The 18,818-nt window shown below is 42.9% G+C and overlaps 1 protein-coding gene across 2 annotated transcripts in view; it reads left to right on the forward strand.

The window, feature by feature from the left end:
• Positions 1–18,818, forward strand: part of NLN (neurolysin) — a 93,697-nt gene that overhangs the window by 15,833 nt on the left and 59,046 nt on the right. The window contains exons 1-2 of one of the 2 annotated variants that reach the window (XM_062212127.1): positions 11,226–11,299; positions 15,175–15,434. In XM_062212127.1, coding sequence (XP_062068111.1) covers positions 15,203–15,434 — 232 coding nt within the window. In that variant the 5' untranslated portion in view covers positions 11,226–11,299; positions 15,175–15,202. Of the gene's footprint in view, positions 1–11,225; positions 11,300–15,174; positions 15,435–18,818 lie in introns of those variants that run through there. The other variant, XM_062212126.1, reaches the window with a different exon arrangement.

Raw genomic sequence — 18,818 nt, forward strand, 5'->3', positions numbered from 1 at the left:
CCCTGCTAATGAGCCTGGGAAGGCAGTAAGAGATGGCCCAAGTCCTTGGGCTCCTGCACTCGTGTTGAAGACTGGAAGAAGTTCTAGGCTCCTGGTTTCAGATTGGCCCAGCTCCAGCCGTTGGGGGCCATTTGGGGAGTGAACCAGCAGATGGAAGACTCACACTCTCTCTCTACCTCTGTAAATCTACCTTTCAAATAAATACATCTTAAAAAAAAAAAAAAAAAAAAGGCCAGCGCCACAGCTCACTAGGCTAATCCTCTGCCTGCGGCGCCAGCACTCCAGGTTCTAGTCCCTGTTGGGGCACCGGTTCTGTCCCAGTTGCTCCTCTTCCAGTCCAGCTCTCTGCTGAGGCCCAGGAAGGCAGTTGAGGATGGCCCAAGTGCTTGGGCCCTGCACCCGCATGGGAGACCAGGAGGAAGCACCTGGCTCCTGGCTTCGGATCAGCGCGGTGCGCTGGTCATAGTGGCCATTTGGGGGGTGAACCAATGGAAGGAAGACCTTTCTCTCTCTCTCTCTCTCTCTCACTGTCTAACTCTGCCTGTCAAAAAAAATAAATAAAGGAAAAAAAAAAGAAAATAAGTAAGCATAAAAAACATAAAATTTTGGAAAGAAATTTTCCATTTTATTACCAAAATCTAAAATAAAATTACCATTTTTCTTTTTAAAAAACAGATCACAGGCCGGCACCGTGGCTTAACACGCTAATCCTCCGCCTTGCAGCGCCGGCACACCGGGTTCTAGTCCCGGTTGGGAAGCCGGATTCTATCCCGGTTGCCCCTCTTCCAGGCAGCTCTCTGCTATGGCCCGGGAAGGCAGTGGAGGATGGTCCAAGTCCTTGGGCCCTGCACCCCATGGGAGACCAGGAGAAGCACCTGGCTCCTGGCTTCAGATCAGCGTGATACGCTGGCTGCAGCGTGCTGGCCACAGCGGCCATTGGAGGGTGAACCAACGGCAAAAAGGAAGACCTTTCTCTCTGTCTCTCTCTCTCTCACTATCCACTCTGCCTGTCAAAAAAAAAAACAAACAAACAAACAAAAAAAAAAACAGATCACAAACATTTTAAGAAAGAATTGGAAGTAAATTATTGTTCATTCCTAGGAAACCTTGTGTAATTGGTTCTACTTTTAATTAGTTCTTACTGACAAAAGAAGTTTTGTACATTGAGTGTTACCAGAAGTGGAGGGGAGGGTGGTTGCAGCAGCAAGTTTCCTGGGTGCTTTGCCTCAGCTTAGTATAGAAATAAAAAGTCAGGAAACAGTTTGCAAAGAGGCAGAAACTTCTATTTGACAAAAATGTACCTGGTCCGAGAAGAGACCAAGCAGAGTGCCTGAACCAGACACTGGCTTTGAGGAAACGTCCTAGGTTTTTAAGGCCTTACTATCTGTTCTACTGGGGGTGCCCATTGGAGGAGGGTTTCACATATATATGTTGATTGGCTTGGGGCTCATGGAGATGGGGGAGATGTGGAGGAGGATGAGGTCCCCTAGAGATAGTCTGACTCTCCCCAGGGGCTCAGCCCGCTCTCTGCTAGCTCTGGGTGGAAGATTGCAACTAACTTGAAGGCGTGATTTAAAATTGGCAGGTCACAAATGCATCACAAGAAGCTGTTAGTGGAGGAGATGCCAGCAGGTCTGGAGACTGGCTTTCCAGCCACATTTGGCAGCCTGCTTGTGAAGGACATTCTATCTGTGGCTGAGGGGCCCACAGACCCCCAGCTCCACTGGCCGGCCCGTTGAGGTTGTATGTGGCACCATTTCTAAAATAGATAGTGCATTTTCATTATATAAAACCAAGATTGAACCATTAAAGTTGTAATTGTCATTCTAGTAATCAAATTTAAATGCTGCTTTGTTCAGTACAAAAGAGACTGCACAATAAAAAACAACTGATACTGCTTTTGACTTGATCAGACACACTAGAGTCTTCAGAATAAAGGCCAAGATGTGTCTGTATTTTGGCCAACTTTTCTCTGTATTAAAAATATTTGCAGCTGACTTCACAGCATGCACACATCTTTTTGTGAATTTGATGTTTACAGGAAGTGTACTATGTTACTTTGACAAGAGAACTTTGAAAGTTTGATGTTTTCAAACACTGCTAAACAATTTCTGCCCAATCTAAAATATTACTTTCCTATACCAGTAGGTGGAAGCAGGAGCAGCTGAATTGTAGAACTTTGCTTTCCAAGTGTACTGGCCTGTTCTGTAGATTCTCCATGACTCAAAGTGTCTTTATGATACATTCCTCACTTAATTAATTTCCTTCAATGACGCTAGCATTTTTTAGCACCTTCATTTGATTGCTTTGTCACTTATTTACTTGATGTCTTAGAACTTAGTAGTATTTTGAGGACGAATTTAGATTTTTTTCATCACTTCTCTATACTGTTGATTCAACAGTTGTAACGCATATGCCATTTGCAGAACCCATTCTTCCTGTTTGCCAAGAAATACAAAAATGACTAAGACGTGGTCCATGTTCCCAAAGAGCTTATATTCTGGTAGAATTAGAAGGAAAATGTCATCCTCATTCCTCCCTTTACCTGAAGGGGCAGATTAGGCAGCCTTGCTATATTTATATCTCCAACCAAGCTGTGGCAGACTTAGGCTTAGTATTCACACAGATTTTAATTAATTCAACAAATATTTATTGAATACCAGGTACTATATAGGGACTTAATTTATAAATATATGCTTTTTTCTCATAGATCAAAAAGACCAAAACAGTGTTCAAAAAAAGAATACTTTTTTTAAAATTTTCAATATATATTTTATAGAAAAAGTAACCGAGTGACATATAGATCCTAAAACATCAAACATAAGGAATTTTCAATTAGAAGTAGCTGAGGTAAGTAATATTCCCTGGAATGTATTTAGAAGACCTTCCACAAATACTGGTTGAAATAAAATTAAAGTATTATACTTGAGACTAATTCTTTTGTTTGTTGTAGCTAATAATAATACTAAAATAAGTTTACACAAAAGGCCTAAGAGGAGAACCAGGTTCTAGGGTTACATATGTATGTTACAGTAAGAGAGAAGAACTTCATGATTATGGAAAAAAGACTTCAGAATTACTTACAAGATTTAGTAGCCACTACTTTTCAGAACTATCCTTAAGCCCCAAGCTGTCCATCATCTTCATTTGTTGTGCATCAGAAATGTCCAGCTCAATTAACAGATTGTGTTCCCACCATCATCTTTATAATGAAAATCCTGAGAAGATACACAGCCAGGGGCTAACCTATTGTAGCCCTACCTGCATTTCTGCACACCACTTTAAATCCATGTTCCTACCATATGTCATGTGGTTGTCTTGAAAGACTCAGCCAGGTTGAAACTCACATCCTCACTGAAGTCTTTCCTAGGTTCCCCAAGGCAGAGATACTTGCTTTGTCCGCTGTGCTCCCGATTACTTTATTCTTACAGAATTTGCTGATGCTCTAGGCCGGCGCCTCGGCTCAATAGGCTAATCCTCCGCCTTGCAGCGCCGGTACACCGGGTTCTAGTCCCGGTAGGGGCGCTGGATTCTGTCCCGGTTGCCCCTCTTCCAGGCCAGCTCTCTGCTGTGGCCCGGGAGGGCAGTGGAGGATGGCCCAAGTCCTTGGGCCCTGCACCCATGGGAGACCAGGAAAAGCACCTGACTCCTGGCTTCGGATCAGCGAGATGCAGCGGCCATTGGAGGGTGAACCAACGGCAAAAAGGAAGACCTTTCTCTGTCTCTCTCTCACTGTCCACTCTGCCTGTCAAAAAATTTTAAAAATAATTAAAAAAAGAAAAGGAATTTGCTGATGCTCTAGTCCATCTCTTTCTGTGCTTCTTCCTCATAAGTCTGTAAGGTCCAAAAGGGCAGTAACCATCTCTTATCCATCTTTGTAACTTTAGTAACTATCTGCTGAAGGAATGAGTGCATTAACATTGATTTCAGGGGAATCCCTTTATACCGAGCCTTTTTTATTTGTGTAATACAATCTGTATTTTGGCATAATTCCAGATGATGGGTAACAAGTCAATACTTATCTGAGAAATCACAAAGGAGTGAAGAATCAGCATTCATTGCATAGAAAGTTTTCTTAGAATGCCTCAGCTGAACCATATCAATAAAAATATATATAAATTATTTGTTTGCCTGAGTACTTTAAGAGTTTGCTACTTCCCAGCAGTATATTTTTTCAAGTGGTTTATTGATTACCTAAGAACTGTTAATTAAAGGCTCTGGGAAAGAATGAGATCTGGGTACAAGTCCAGGTTGAGTTGCTTTGCTCTTTGGAAATGGGTGACTAAAAGCCACCCAGGCCGCCATGGCCAGTTTTTCAGAACTGGATGAAAGCTAAAGAGGGCCACTCCTCCATAGCCTTGCAGCAATCCCTCAGGGAGCAGTATAGATAAGGAATCAAACAAATGATGTAAGTGCTTTAGCTAACCCTGTTCTCTCCCCATTAAAAGCTGAGTGGAAGATCAGGGAGGTACTGTTGGTGAGAAACTTGGTGTTTACCTTTTCCAGGATGTAGTTGCCACATCTGGGTAGCACAGTAAAGAGCATAGGCTCTGGAGTCAGACCTCACTTTGTTTTTTGTTGTTGTTGTTGTTGTTGTTGTTTATTTTATTTTTTTTATAAAAATACTTTTTTTTCCCAAAGAAACCTTTTATTTTAGAAGTACAAATTTCATAAATACAACTTTAGGAATATAGTGATTCTTTCCACCATAACCACCCTCCAGTCCCTACTCCTACCCCACCTCCTCCTCCCTCTCCCATTCCCAGTCTCCTTCTCCATTAAGATTCATTTTCAATTAACTTTATACACAGACCACCAACTCTATACTAAGTAAAGATTTCAACAGTTTGCACACACACACACACACAAACTGAGAACAAGTTTTACAGTTAATTCTCATAGCATGACTCATTGAGGACAGGGGTCATGGATGGGACATGCACAGTGACTCCTGTTGTTAATTTAACAATTAACACCCATATATGACGTCAGTGATCACCCGAAGCTCTGCCAAGGCTATGGAAGCCTTTTGAATCCACAATCTCCATTAATATTTAGACAAAGCCATAAGCAAAGTGGAAGTTCTCTCCTCCCTTCAGAGAAAAAGTACATACTTCTTTGATAGACCTGCCTTTGAATCCTAGCACCACACTTGCTGTGTGGCCCTCAATTACATTACTTCTCTGTGCCCAGTAAAATTGGATTAATAATACCCACCTCTTGGCCAGTTGGAAAGATTAAATAAGAAAGTGCATGCAAATTCTTGGTTGTAGTGCCTAGCTCATTTGTAGCTTCTTTAAAAATATTGGGGTTGATGATGATACATACCAGTCATATGTGTTGCAAATTTCTAGTTTAGGGGCTTTGGTGGAGACTGGCAAACAAATTGGGAATACATGATAAAGATCAGACTTTGAACATTCTTTTTTTTTAAAGATTTATTTATTTATTTGCAAGAGTTAAAGAGAGACCTTCCTTCTGCTGGTTCACTCCCAAATGGCCACGACAGCTGGAGCCAGGAGATTTTTCCGGTCTCCCACATAGGCACAAGCACCTGGGCCATCCTTCACTCCTTTCCCATGTGCATTAGCAGAGAGTGGGATCAGAAATGGAGCAGCCAAGACTTGAACTGGTGCCCATAGGGGATGCCAGTGTTGCAGGCAGTGGCTTTACCTGCTATGCCACAGCCCTGGCCCCTGAACATGTACTTAAGATGTCTGTGGGTCTGGAGCTCCAACTGGAGATCCTGCTATAGATTTAAGGTAAGTGATTATAGGTGGCCATGGAAACCTTGGAGGGGAAGGTAACTCTTGAGAATGAGTTAGTACAGGAAGATAAGCCAGCAGCTGAGGCTGAGAGAAATGATAAGAAAAGCAGAAGGAGAAGAGGAAAAGTGACTCTGCCAAATCACTTTTAGTGGATTAATGCAGAAGAATTGGTGATAGACAAGGAAGTAGACACAGAGAAATTTGCAGAGTACAAAGGTTAAAGACCATAGGTCAAGGGACATATCTTTCTTTAAAACAAACAGAAATAATAATGTAAGAACTAAAGGACGAGGTGCACCTTTCCCCTCCTCCCTTTCGTCCTCCGGCCCCCTCCTGCACCCCGTTTCCTCCCTTTTGCTGAGGCCCTTGGTGTAGAACCAGACTCTTCCAGACTCCTTGCGAAGCAAATGGCAAAGCAGATAAGCAGCACAGGGCAGCTTGTGAACCAGATGAGAGGAAAGTTTCCAGAGGCTTCAAAGAGCCCCCTACTCTTGCACCAGCTGCCTTCTACACTCCCCCATCCTCCCCTCCTCAGTGACAGATTCCCTCCTTAACCAGATTAAAACTCAGCTCTAAAGATTCCCTTTGCACAGTCTCCTGGGAGACTGTCGCCAACCTCTTTGCTTAAAATAAAGCAACCTGTTTCTGTTCTGGTCAGTCTCCATCTCCTTTTTTCCATCTCTCCTTTCCGGGGGGTACAAAAGGCCAGGACCCCGAGCAATTTCACACCTAATAGGAACTATCTGTCAGACTTCACGACATTTTCTATAGACTTAGAAACCAAGTTAAAATGGCCTCTCTGGACAAGAATCCTTCTTAATCGACTAAAAAGTACCAGAAGTAGCAGTTTTGGAGGCAGATGTTTAGCCTGGCTTTTAGGATGCCTGCATCCCATATTGAAAGCTCCTGGGTTCGCCCAGATCTTGCTCTAAATTCAGCTTCCTGCTAAAGTAGACCCTAGGAGGCAGTGTTGATGGCTCAAGTAGTTGTATTCCTGCCACCCACATGGGAGACCTGGATTGAGTTCCCAGCTCCCAGCTTCATATTGGCCCAGCAGCAGCTATTGTGTATCTAAGACTCAAAGAAATAAAGATTGTTTAAAAAGTGACTTTGATTAAGGACATGAGACTCTGCTGGTAAAAGATGACTTGTGCTAAGGCATTTATTTCTAGAACATTCTGTTCATAAACCAAAATAAAAGGTTCTTAAAAAGTCTGTTGTTGGAAAATTAATTACTTAAGTCCCAGATGCTTACATGTATTAGGGGGGCTATAAGTACCCAAAATGGAGGGCTCAGTAACGAGTACTACTCCTGAATCAGATTCCCCAATAATAAAGCAGTCCATTCAGAAGAAAAAAGTTTTTTTTTTTTTTAAGACTTATTTATTTATTTGAGAGAGAGAGTTATAGACAGAGAAAGGGAGAGACAGAGAGAGGGAGAGAGAGAGATGTCTTCCACCTGCTGGTTTACTCCCCAAATGGCTGCAATGGCTGGAGCTGAAGCCAGGAGCCAGGAGCTCCTTTGGGTCTCCCATACAGGTGCAGGGGCCCAAGCACTTGGGCCATCAGCAGAGAGCTGAATTGGAAGTGGTGTAGTCAGGACTCGAACCAGCACCCAAATGGGATGCTGGCACCACAGGCAGAGGCTTGCTCTACTGTACCACAGTGCCAGCCCCAAGAATAAAAGGTTTTAGCAACATTCAGGATGCATATCTTACATATACCATTATATGGATAAATGACTACACCATCTTTACACATTGCAGATCAGTGTTGTATGTAATGTTCTATGGAAGGCAAACCCTCGCAGGTGGGACTACTTGTATACTGGATGACTAATAGAATTTTTTGCGTAAACTTGTTAAAGTATACATGACCTGCAAACTATGTTAGCTTCAGGGTCTACATATATCAGTAAGACCCAGTCTCTGCTTAAGGTTTGATGGAGACAAAGACAAGTAAATCAGTGAATATAATTCAGCATGACGGATGCCTTAGTCAGTGTTTGTGAATAATAACCATAGGAGCACAGAGGAAAAATGCCTTAAACAACCTGAGGTAGTCAAAAAAGACTTCCAGGAGAAAGGGAAGTTTATGAGCCAAGATCTGAAAGGTAAAGAGATGCAAGATGTTCCTCAGATGAGAGAGAGGAATGGTGTTTGAGGCTGAGGGGAAAACACTGCAAAGGCCTGAAGAGAGCTCACAATTTGAAAGTAGCTCATTATGTCTGGAGTATAGATTTGAGGTCAAAAGGATAATGTTGAGAGAGCCAGGAAGAAGGAGTGGATATTTGGTGTAGCAGTCATGATGCTACATTGGACGCTGCATCTCATATAAGGAACGGGTGGCTTTAAGTCCCAGCTCTGTTCCCAATTTCAGCTTCCTGCTCACACCCTGAGGCTGCAGGTGATGGTTCAAGTAGTTCGGTCCCTGCTACCCACATGGGACATCCAGATTGATACTCAGGCAGCATGGTAGTTAGGCGCAGACCCAGAAAGGCTTTGTATGTTAAACTAAGGAGTTGGAACTTGATCCTGAAGTCACTGAAGGAATCATGTCACTGAAGGCAGTGCTATGATCACATTTAATCTGGAGAGTAGACTGGAAGTTGTCCAGACAGAGCTTAGACAACTCGGTACGTACCCATGATCTTCAGTGATATAAAGAACAAGAGAAGACACATTTGGTTCTAAGGGTGACCAGGAAGATGGTCAGCATAACTGTAGACATACTGGATTCGAGGTGACCATTGACATCCAAGTAGAGTATCCAGTAGGCAGTGGGTATAGAAAATCTGCTGGAGGGGCACATTTGGAAGACTTTGGCCATAGGTCACAGTGGAATAGGGAGAGTAAGCAAAATGAAAAGAGAGCATAAAACTGAAGCCTGGGGAACACTAAGGGATCTCAAGAGTCTAAAAAATCCCCCCCTTAAAAATAAAAAAATACCCGGTCAAAGATGGACATTGTGAAGGGCCAGCCAGAGATGTAGAATGAAAAGAGGAATCATTATTACAGAAGCCACTGGGGTGGGGGGGATTTCTCAAAGGGAGGAAGTGAAAAAAGCAAGGAGTGGAAAACTCTCATATATCACAAAAGGTCAAAATAGGTTTACTTTTACAAACATGGCAAAAACAGAACAATGTCAGTTGGGTTTACTAGAGATTATTGAGGACCCTGGTGGGAGTAGTTTTTGTGTTTTGTGGGGTCAGGACCTAGACTGAAATAGATTGAGGAGTGAGTAAAAGATGAGGAAATGAAAATGACAGGGCTGGCCAGATCACTCTGAAAAATCTTGGGGTTGAAGTGAAGGGGAGAAATAGAGAATGGTGTCTCAACTTTCATTTGCAAAGAATTGCACATAAATCCTACAGAGAAAGACATGATCACGGTGTTACCTGCTTTTGATGTTTTTAGCTCTCAGTTGTAAAATGTCAGTGAAAAATCCTCACCAGATTCTCCACAGTGTAAGTACAGTTAATAGAATGACTACAGGTGCTGTTTTCCAGGAGATATTGAAGGGAGAGAAGAGATCAATGTACCAGCATCCGAAACATTGGATGACCTTGAAATCAAAGCAGATGGAGAGGTGGGGTACTCAGCAAAAAAAGAAGAAAGCGGAGAAAATGCAGACAGAAAATACTCAATAGATGGGGCCAGCCTTTGGTGCAGTGGTTTAGACACCATTTTGGGACACCTGCATCCCATTTCAGAGTATCTAAATGCAAGTTCTGGCTCTGGTTGTCTGATTCCAGCTTCACTGTGAGAGGCAGAGATGGTGGCTGAAGTGCTTGGGCCTCTGCCACCCATGTGGGAGACCTGGATTGTGTTCCTGGCTCCTGGCTTTGGTCTGGCCCAGTCCTGGCTGTTGGAAGCATTGGGGGGAGTGAACCAGCAGATGAAGCTCTCTCTCTCTCTCTCTCTCTCTCTCTCTCTGTCTTTCCTTCTCTGTGTATTTGAAATAAATAAAAACAAAGAAATAAAAAATTTTAAAAGGAAAATACTCAGTAGATCAAAATGTTTTATTTGGAAATATAAGGAATCGGGGCTGGCGCTATGGCTTAGTGGGTAAAGCTGCCGCCTGCAGTGCCGATATCCCATATGGGTGCCGGTTCGAGTCCTGGCTGCTCCACTTCCAATCCAGCCCTCTGTTGTGTCCTGGAAAAGTAGTGGAAGTTGGGCCCCTACAACCACTTGGGAGACCTGGAAGAAACTCGTGGCTCCTGGCTTCAGATCAGTGCAGCTCCGGCCGTTGCAGCCATCTGGGGAGTGAACCAGTGGATGGAAGACTTCTCTCTCTCTGCCTCTGCCCCTCGATAACTCTGCTTTTCATGTAAATAAATACATCTTAAAATATATATATATAAGGAATCTTCCTGTCTCCATTCCCCTTCCTTGGAAACAAGAATTATAAATCCTGAAACCAATTAGATAAAATCCCAGAAATTGGCAAATAAGAGATATTAAGTAAAAATTTTAACATGTTCTGTTGACCCATGACATCACTTCTGGCATTTGTTCCTTTCTTTTTAGCCCTTTTGTGTTCAGGGGATAATACCATATTTAAGGAAGGGGTAACTTTTCAGTAATTGCAATGTGTACTATACAAGGGTGCATCTATTTAGCCAGGTGGAGATGCTGACATCTTCATTAATTTAATAGAGTTCAAATCAGGTATGCTGTAACCAAACACTCAACCTTTTGGTAAATGTTAGAATATAAATGAAAAGCGGTAGAAGTCATCTTATCAGTGAAATGCTTCAAGTGATAAACTACTTTACAGTAATGGCAGTGTGTGTGCACTCATTGGAAGCAGCTGGGTATGCAGGCACAGAAGTCCTGTTTTGCAGCATTAATCTTCAGTTACTGTCCATCTAACCAGAAACCTTGGGGCCAGCCTTTTCACCTGCGCTGGAACTGCCCTGGAAACAGTCAGCTGTGGGCAGCAGTCACACTGAGTCTTTCTTAGAGGCCTCTGTTCTGTGTATCCGTGAAGGATTGCTTACTTTGGATGTTTTCAGCTAGCTCCACACTCTGCTGTTCACACCCCTCTTATTTTGAGCCAACTCCAAGTATGTCAGGCCCTCTAGCCATTCATAATTTCTTGTGCTCTGACCTCCATACTGTTTTTTTTCTGTGCTTATTTCTTTAGTAGTTTCTATTCCTTTATGAGTTAGGATCCTATATGAAGCAAAACAATGTCAAACCACATTCAACCTGATAGATTCAAACAATAGAGGCAACTTACTGACTGGTATAGCTGGCAAGTCCAGCTTTAGGTTAGGCTTCGGGGTTAATTGATCTCAGGGCTCAATGATGTCATTAAATATTTGATTTCCTTCCTTTATTTTGTCATTCACAGTACTTATTTAATCATAAATGAAATTCCGCTCTGTCTCAAGGATGGCTGCCAGCTGCAATCAGAACACAGTTCCAGTCAGTGGGAATGAGACTACTTTCCCTCACAGCATTTCCAGTGAGACTTCTGGGGTTAGGAGCAGCCACCTTCAAAGAACGTGGATCCTGTTGAGGGTGTGTGTGGCTCTTAGGAGGAAAATGTATTTGATTAGATGGGGAAGAGGTGAATGGCTAGACAGCCTGTGGGTAACTGACCATTTACTACACTCTGGATTTCTGTTATTTCTGGAAATTTTTCCTATGCTAAATAAAAAATCCACTTTTTCATACTCTGCCCTCGGTCTTGTCTTTTCTTCCTGACCATACTAAAATCCATACAACCATGAAAATATTTCTTCTGTGCCCCTTTTCTTCCATGCCATACCCACAATGTAAGGAGGAAAGATGAGCATCTTCCTTGTCCTGCTGATAGTGATGCTCCCAGATACGTCTCCCCCATTATATAAAACACCTTTAGGTTTACAGTGTGGTTTAGTCATTCTTCATCCTGCTCATTGTGTCATCTCCCCACTACCTGATTGTCCCCTCCATCCTTCGAAGACTCTGGTCCCTGGTTCAGTCTTCCTTTCTACTCCCAGGCACTAAGCATCAAGCTGCTGACTCCTGTGCTCACGTAGACATTTTTTTTTTTTTTTTTTTTTTGACAGGCAGATTGGACAGAGAGAGAGACAGAGAGAAAGGTCTTCCTTTTGCCGCTGGTTCACCCTCCAATGGCCGCCGCGGCCAGCACATCGTGCTGATCTGAAGCCAGGAGCCAGGTGCTTCTCCTGGTCTCCCATGCGGGTGCAGGACCCAAGCACTTGGGCCATCCTCCACTGCCTTCCCGGGCCACAGCAGAGAGCTGGCCTGGAAGAGGGGCAACCGGGACAGAATCCGGTGCCCCGACCGGGACTAGAACCCGGTGTGCCGGCACCGCAAGGCGGAGGATTAGCCTATTGAGCCACGGTGCTGGCTCACATAGACAATTTATCCAAACTAGATTCTGAGTTCTTTGTCGTTTTCAGTTGTGTCAACTGTGAACTTACAGGAGAGTAACCTAAATCTGCTGCATGTGCAGATCCAGTTTTCCCTGCACCATTTGTTGAAGAAACTGTCCTTGCTCCAGGGATTGATTTTAGCTCCTTTGTCAAAGTTAAGTTGATTGTAGGTACCTAGGTTGATTTCTGGTGTTTCTGTTCCGCTCCATTAGACTACCTCTCTGTTTTTGTATCAGTATCCGGCTGTTTTGTTTGTAACTGCCCTGTATTATGTCTTGAAATCTGGTATTGTGATGCCTCTGGCTTTGTTTTTGTTGTATAAGATTGCTTTAGCTATTTGGGGTCTCCTGTGTTTCCGTATGAATTTCAGCATCAAATTTTCTATATCTGAGAAGAATGTCCTTGGTATTTTGATTGGTATTGCATTGAATCTGTAAATTGCTTTTGGTAGTATGGACATTTTGATGATATTGATTCTTCCAATCCATGAACGTGGAAGATTTTTCCATTTTTTATTTCTTTCTTCAGTATTTTGTAATTCTCCTTGTAGAGATCTTTGGTGTACTTGGTTAAATTTATTCCAAGGTATTGGCCGGCACCGTAGCTCAACAGGCTAATCCTCCGCCTTGCGGCGCTGGCACACCGGGTTCTAGTCCCAGTCGGGGCGCCGGATTCTGTCCCAGTTGCCCCTCTTCCAGGCCAGCTCTCTGCTATGGCCCGGGAAGGCAGTGGAGGATGGCCCAAGTCCTTGGGCCCTGCACCCGCATGAGAGACCAGGAGAAGCACCTGGCTTCTGGCTTTGGATCAGCATGCTGCGCCGGCCATGGCGGCCATTGGAGGGTGAACCAACGGCAAAGGAAGACCTTTCGCTCTGTCTCTCTCTCTCTCTCACTGTCCACTCTGCCTGTAAAAAAAAAAAAAAAAAATTTATTCCAAGGTATTTAATATTTTACAGTTATTATGAATGGGATTGATCTTAGAAGTTCTTTCTCAGCCATGGCATTGTGTATACACAATGCCAGTGGTGGAAGACCTCCATCTCTCTCTCTGTCTCTCTGCCTCTCCTTCTCTCTCTGTGTGACTCTGACTTTCAAATAAATAAGTAAATCTTTTTTAAAAAAATAAATCTTTAGAAAAAATAAAAAGTGTGTGTTTTAGATACATAACTAATTCTGATCATACATACAACTAGCTGTGTGACTTTGAACAAGCTACTTATCTATTTTTTTATTTAGTCTTTTTTTGTTTTTTAAGATTTTATTTATTTGAGAGGTAGAGTTACAGACAGAGAGAGAGAGAGAAAGGTCTTCCACCCAATGGTTCCTTCCCCAAAGGCCACAACCAGCTGGATCTAGGCCCATCTGAAGCCAGGAGCTTCTTCTGGGTTTCCCGTGCAGGTGCAGGGATCCAAGCACTTGGGCCATCTTTCACTGCTTTCACAGGCCAGAAGCAGAGAGATGAATTGGAGGAGGAGCAACCAGAACATAAACTGGCACCTATGTGGGATCCCGGTGCCTCAGGCAGAGGCTTAGCCTACTACTCCAAAGCTCTGGCTCCTTAGTTTAATCTTTTTGTTTTTTTAAAGATTTTATTTATTTATTTATTTGACAGGTAGAGTTACAGACAGTGAGAGACAGAGAGAAAGATCTCCCTTCCACTGGTTCATTCTTCAAATAGCCGCAATGGCCGGAGCTATGCTGATCCGAAGCCAGGAGCCAGGTGCTTCTCTCTGGTCTCCCATGTGGGTTTAGGGACCCAAGGACTTGGACCATCTTCTTCTGCTTTCCCAGGCCACAGCAGAGAGCTGGACTGGAAGAGGAACAACCGGGACTAGAACTGGCACCCAGATGGGATGCTGCACCACAGGTGGAGAATTAACCTAGTGCACCACGGCGCCAGCCCCAGTTTAATCTTTTTTTTTTTTTTTTTTTTTTTGACAGGCAGAGTGGACAGTGAGAGAGAGAGACAGAGCGAAAGGTCTTCCTTTTTGCCGTTGGTTCACCCTCCAATGGCCGCCGCGGCTGGCGTGCTGCAGCCGGCGCACCGCGCTGATCCAATGGCAGGAGCCAGGTGCTTCTCCTGGTCTCCCATGGGGTGCAGGGCCCAAGCACCTGGGCCATCCTCCACTGCACTCCCTGGCCACAGCAGAAAGCTGGCCTGGAAGAGGGCAACCGGGACAGAATCCGGCGCCCCGACCGGGACTAGAACCCGGTGTGCCGGCGCCTCAAGGTGGAGGATTAGCCTATTGAGCCACGGCACCGGCCAAGTTTAATCTTTTATAAAACAAGAATATCCACACTAAGTAATTCAGATTTTTGGAGAATAGAATTATCACATGGAATGCATTGTGCGTAGTACCCAAACACAATAAATATTAGCTATTAAATATAATATTTTAATTTATAAGCTCTAAAGTTATACAAACACAAAACATCAGCATTATTAGTTTGAACATTTTAAGGGATACAGAATTATTAAATAATTCATTTTTCTTTAAGGATTATGCCACAGCTGTATCAGAGTTTATTTTCCAAGTCTCCAGTTAAAAATTCTCATTCTTGATTTATGTGAACTTTTATTTTAAAAAAATGTTGTTAAGTGTCGAAAGAGAATTTTGAAAATGTTTCCTCACTAAACCTACAAATTTTTTGAGACTGTATACCTAGTAGGTGGAAAAAATTTAAAATAGGAGATATTCCTGGTTTAATTCATAAAGGACAATTATTGTGCCTCCAGCACCTAAGTATGTTTCTATATGATGTAATTAAAAACAATTTTGTATTTGGAAAGTATAAATTTCATCAAAGCTCTGACCATGCTACAACTATAGAAAATACTTCTACAAGGGCATTTAGTTTTATGTATATGTGTTTACCTGTAAGAATTGCTGGTTTGTTTTTTTTTTTTTTTTTCAAAAAGCTCTTTTTAATTTAAGTTTATAGTACATGTTTGTGTCTTTTCTTTGAACCAATGAAAATCCCTAATTTTTACTCCTTTTCTGATTGTTTTTAGGGTTGGTGGTTCCAGGATTTTATTCAAAATGACATTAGGAAGAGAAGTGATGTCACCTCTTCAGGCAGTTTCTTCCTATACTGCAGTTGGCAGAAATGTTTTAAGATGGGATCTTTCACCAGAGCAAATTAAGACAAGAACTGAGGAGCTCATTGCGCAGACCAAGCAGGTGTATGATTCTGTTGGAACGCTGGATATCAAGGAAGTCACTTATGAGAACTGTTTGCAGGCACTGGCAGATGTGGAAGTAAAGTACATAGGTGGGTAGGTTGCAGAAACACATCACTCTTTCATTTTGTTGAATTTAAAACCATCGTACACTTCCTGTTTTGACAGCTTCCCAATAGATTCATTTTTACATAATGGCTAATTTGTTGCTTAGAATTAAATTACCTAAGATTATAAATTTTATTATGTTGGCAAAGGCGCTATAAAATGTATACTTACATGATAGTGCTTTCTGGAGGGCACTTTGGCAATATATATCAACTCTTAAGTTGATAGCCTAGCTTAGCAATTCCACATTTATTTTAAGGAAATAATCAGACATAGAAACCTATTGTATTGATCTATGAATAAATAGATACTCTTATCATAGCAGAGGCTTAGAAACAATCCCCAAAATGTCAGCCAATAAAATAATTAAATAAGTTATGAAATAACCATCCTCTATAATAGTATGTAACCATTAAATCATGTTTAAGAGCAATATTTAGTGAGAAGGAGAAGCAGAAAGAAAACTAGAAGACCAAGAATACAGTTTAATAACAGTTATGTTGGGATTGTCCAAGCAGGAATGGGGAACTTCTGGCCCATGGGCCATGTAAGGCCTGTAGAATCATGTGGTCTGGTCCTGCCAAGGCAACTGTAGGTAGGACTTGAAATTGAATAAATGTATAGCAGGCTAACTTTTAAGTTGTTAATTTTGTGTGGTCTATGAATAATGTTAGAAATATTCAAATGGGCCGGCGCCGTGGCTTAACAGGCTAATCCTCTGCCTTGCGGCGCCGGCACACCGGGTTCTAGTCCCGGTTGGGGCGCTGGATTCTATCCCGTTGCCCCTCTTCCAGGCCAGCTCTCTGCTGTGGCCCGGGAAGGCAGTGGAGGATGGCCCAAGTCCTTGGGCCCTGCATCCGCATGGGAGACCAGAAGCACCTGGCTCCTGGCTTCGGATCAGCGCGATGAGCTGGCCGCAGTGGCCATTGGAGGGTGAACCAATGGCAAAAAGGAAGACCTTTCTGTCTCTCTCACTATCCACTCTGCCTGTCAAAAAAAAAAAAAAAAATATTCAAATGGCCCTTGGCAGAAAAAAAAGTTCCTCATCCCTGGTCTAGAAAAACAGAACCAACAGGATATATGTGTGTATATGTGTGTATGTGTATGCACTGATGCATGTATATCTATGACGAGTGTTCCAAAAGTTCATGTATATTGTGCATGGGTTTCAGAAATTTTTGCACCAAAATAAGCCTATTTAATTCCATTCTCCATGAACTTTTTGAGGTACCCTTGTGTATGAGTGTGCATAACCAGGAGTGCCAATATTCCAGTTCTAGTTGGAAGGCCAGTAGGCTGGACACCCTACAGAACAGCAGTGCAGATGAAATATGAAGGCCGTCTGCTGGAGACTTCTGCTTCCTATGTTCTGTTCAGGCCATCTGCTGATTGGGTGATACCCACCCACATTGTAGAAGGCAATCTGCTTTTCTCCAAGTTCAGCAATTTAAATGTTAATCTCATCAAAACATACCCTTCAAGGGGCAGTGAGCCAATGAATGAGAGGTCAGTCTGTCTCTCTACCTTTCAAAACAACTCAAAATAAACTTAACCATTACAAGGGTTAGTATCTTGGGTAGTGGGTTTGCAGTTGATTTTTACTTTCCCTATTTATGCATACTTTCATTTTTCGAATAAAGATTTATTTTTATTTGTTTGAAAGGCAGAGATACAGAGAGAGAAAGAGAGATGTTCCATCCGCTAGTTCATTCCCCAGATGGCCATAATGGCCAGAGCTGGGCTGATCCAGAGTCAGGAGCCAGGAGCTTCTTTCCCACGTGCGTTATCAGGGAGTGGTATCTGAAGTGGAACAACCAGGACCTGAACTGGCACCCACAGGGGATGCCAGCACTACAGATAGAGGCTTAATATTCTACACCACAGTGCTGGCTTGGACTTACATTATTTTTATAGCATATTAAACCCTTTGAGTTATAAGGAATGAAGATTCACTTCAGTTACTTCTAACCAAATAATTATGAATAAGTAACCTTGACCTTTGCAAGGCTTTGTAAGAACATGAGATAGCCATAGAACTGGATAACATAAGCATTTGTATGTATTCTGACCATTTGGAAAGTTGTTAGAATCCAGCACACCTCTAGTGACCTGATCATCTCTTTGCCCTGACTGACCCTCATCACCAGGATTTCTTTACTGTGTGTTCTGTAATAAAGAACTTAGCTATTTTCTCTTCTTGCTGCATTTGTTTCTACCCCTACTACCAATTGCTTCATTCTTTACTGGGCACGAGTTTAAACCCCTGAATAAAAGAATCTGGTTGATCTCATTAGAAGGGGATGGAATGGTCCCTATTCAGAAGTTTTCCCCAGAGAATTTCACCTGCATGTCTTTCCCTGTTTGTCATTGTCCTTGGTTCAGGTGCTCACATTTTCAGCCACTGATGGCTAAGCTGGAGTGGCAGCCTAGTAACTTGGGCATTTGGATGATATAAAAATCAGCAGGGAGCCAGCGCTGTGACATAGTGGGCTAAGCCTCCGCCTGAGGCACAGGCATCCCATATCGGCGCCTGTTCATGTCCCAGCTGCTCCTCTTCTGATCCAGCTCTCTGCTATGGCTGGGGAAAGCAGTAGAAGATGGCCCAAGTCCTTGGGACCCTGCACCAGCATGGGAGACCCAGAAGAAGCTCCTGGCTCCTGCCTTCGGATGGGCTCAGCTCTGACCATTGTAGCCATTTGGGGAATGAACCAGCAGAGAGATGGAAGACCTCTCTCTGTCTGTAATTCTGCCTCTCAAATAAGTAAATAAATAAAAATCAGGGAACAAAAGCAAATATTTCTAAAGGAATTATTTTAGGGAGTGAGCATTTAGCCTAGTGGTTAAAATGCCCGTGTTCCATATTGGAGTTCCTGGTTCAGTTCCTGGCTCCAGCTCCTGATTTCAGCTTCCCAGCAGTGCAGACTTTGAGAGACAGTGGTGATGGCGTAAGTAATTGGCTTCCTGCCACCCACATGGGAGATCTGGATTATGTTCCTGGCTCTGAGCCCTGGCCCGGAACATTTGGGAAGTAAAGTAGCAGATGAGCGCTCACTCACTCTGTCTCTCTTTTTCCCCCTCTAAAATAAATAGGAAAAAATTTAAATAAAATTTTGTTTTTTATTCAGTAATCTGCATTTAAAACACACTTGTAGGTTGTGGTATTCTGCTTTTCCATAAATTTATCTCTGTGGCTTAAACTCTTTCTTTTGTTCTTTCCATCTGTCTGTTTTTCCATTTCTTTCTTTTTAAAATTGACTTATTTGGGGCCAGCATGGTGGCGCAGCAGGTAAAGCCGCCGCCTGTGGCACCAGCATCCCATATGTGTGTCAATTCGAGTCCTGGCTGCTCTACTTCTGACCCAGCTCCCT

Source organism: Lepus europaeus, chromosome 15 (assembly GCF_033115175.1).
Source record: "Lepus europaeus isolate LE1 chromosome 15, mLepTim1.pri, whole genome shotgun sequence".
NCBI lineage: Eukaryota > Metazoa > Chordata > Mammalia > Lagomorpha > Leporidae > Lepus > Lepus europaeus.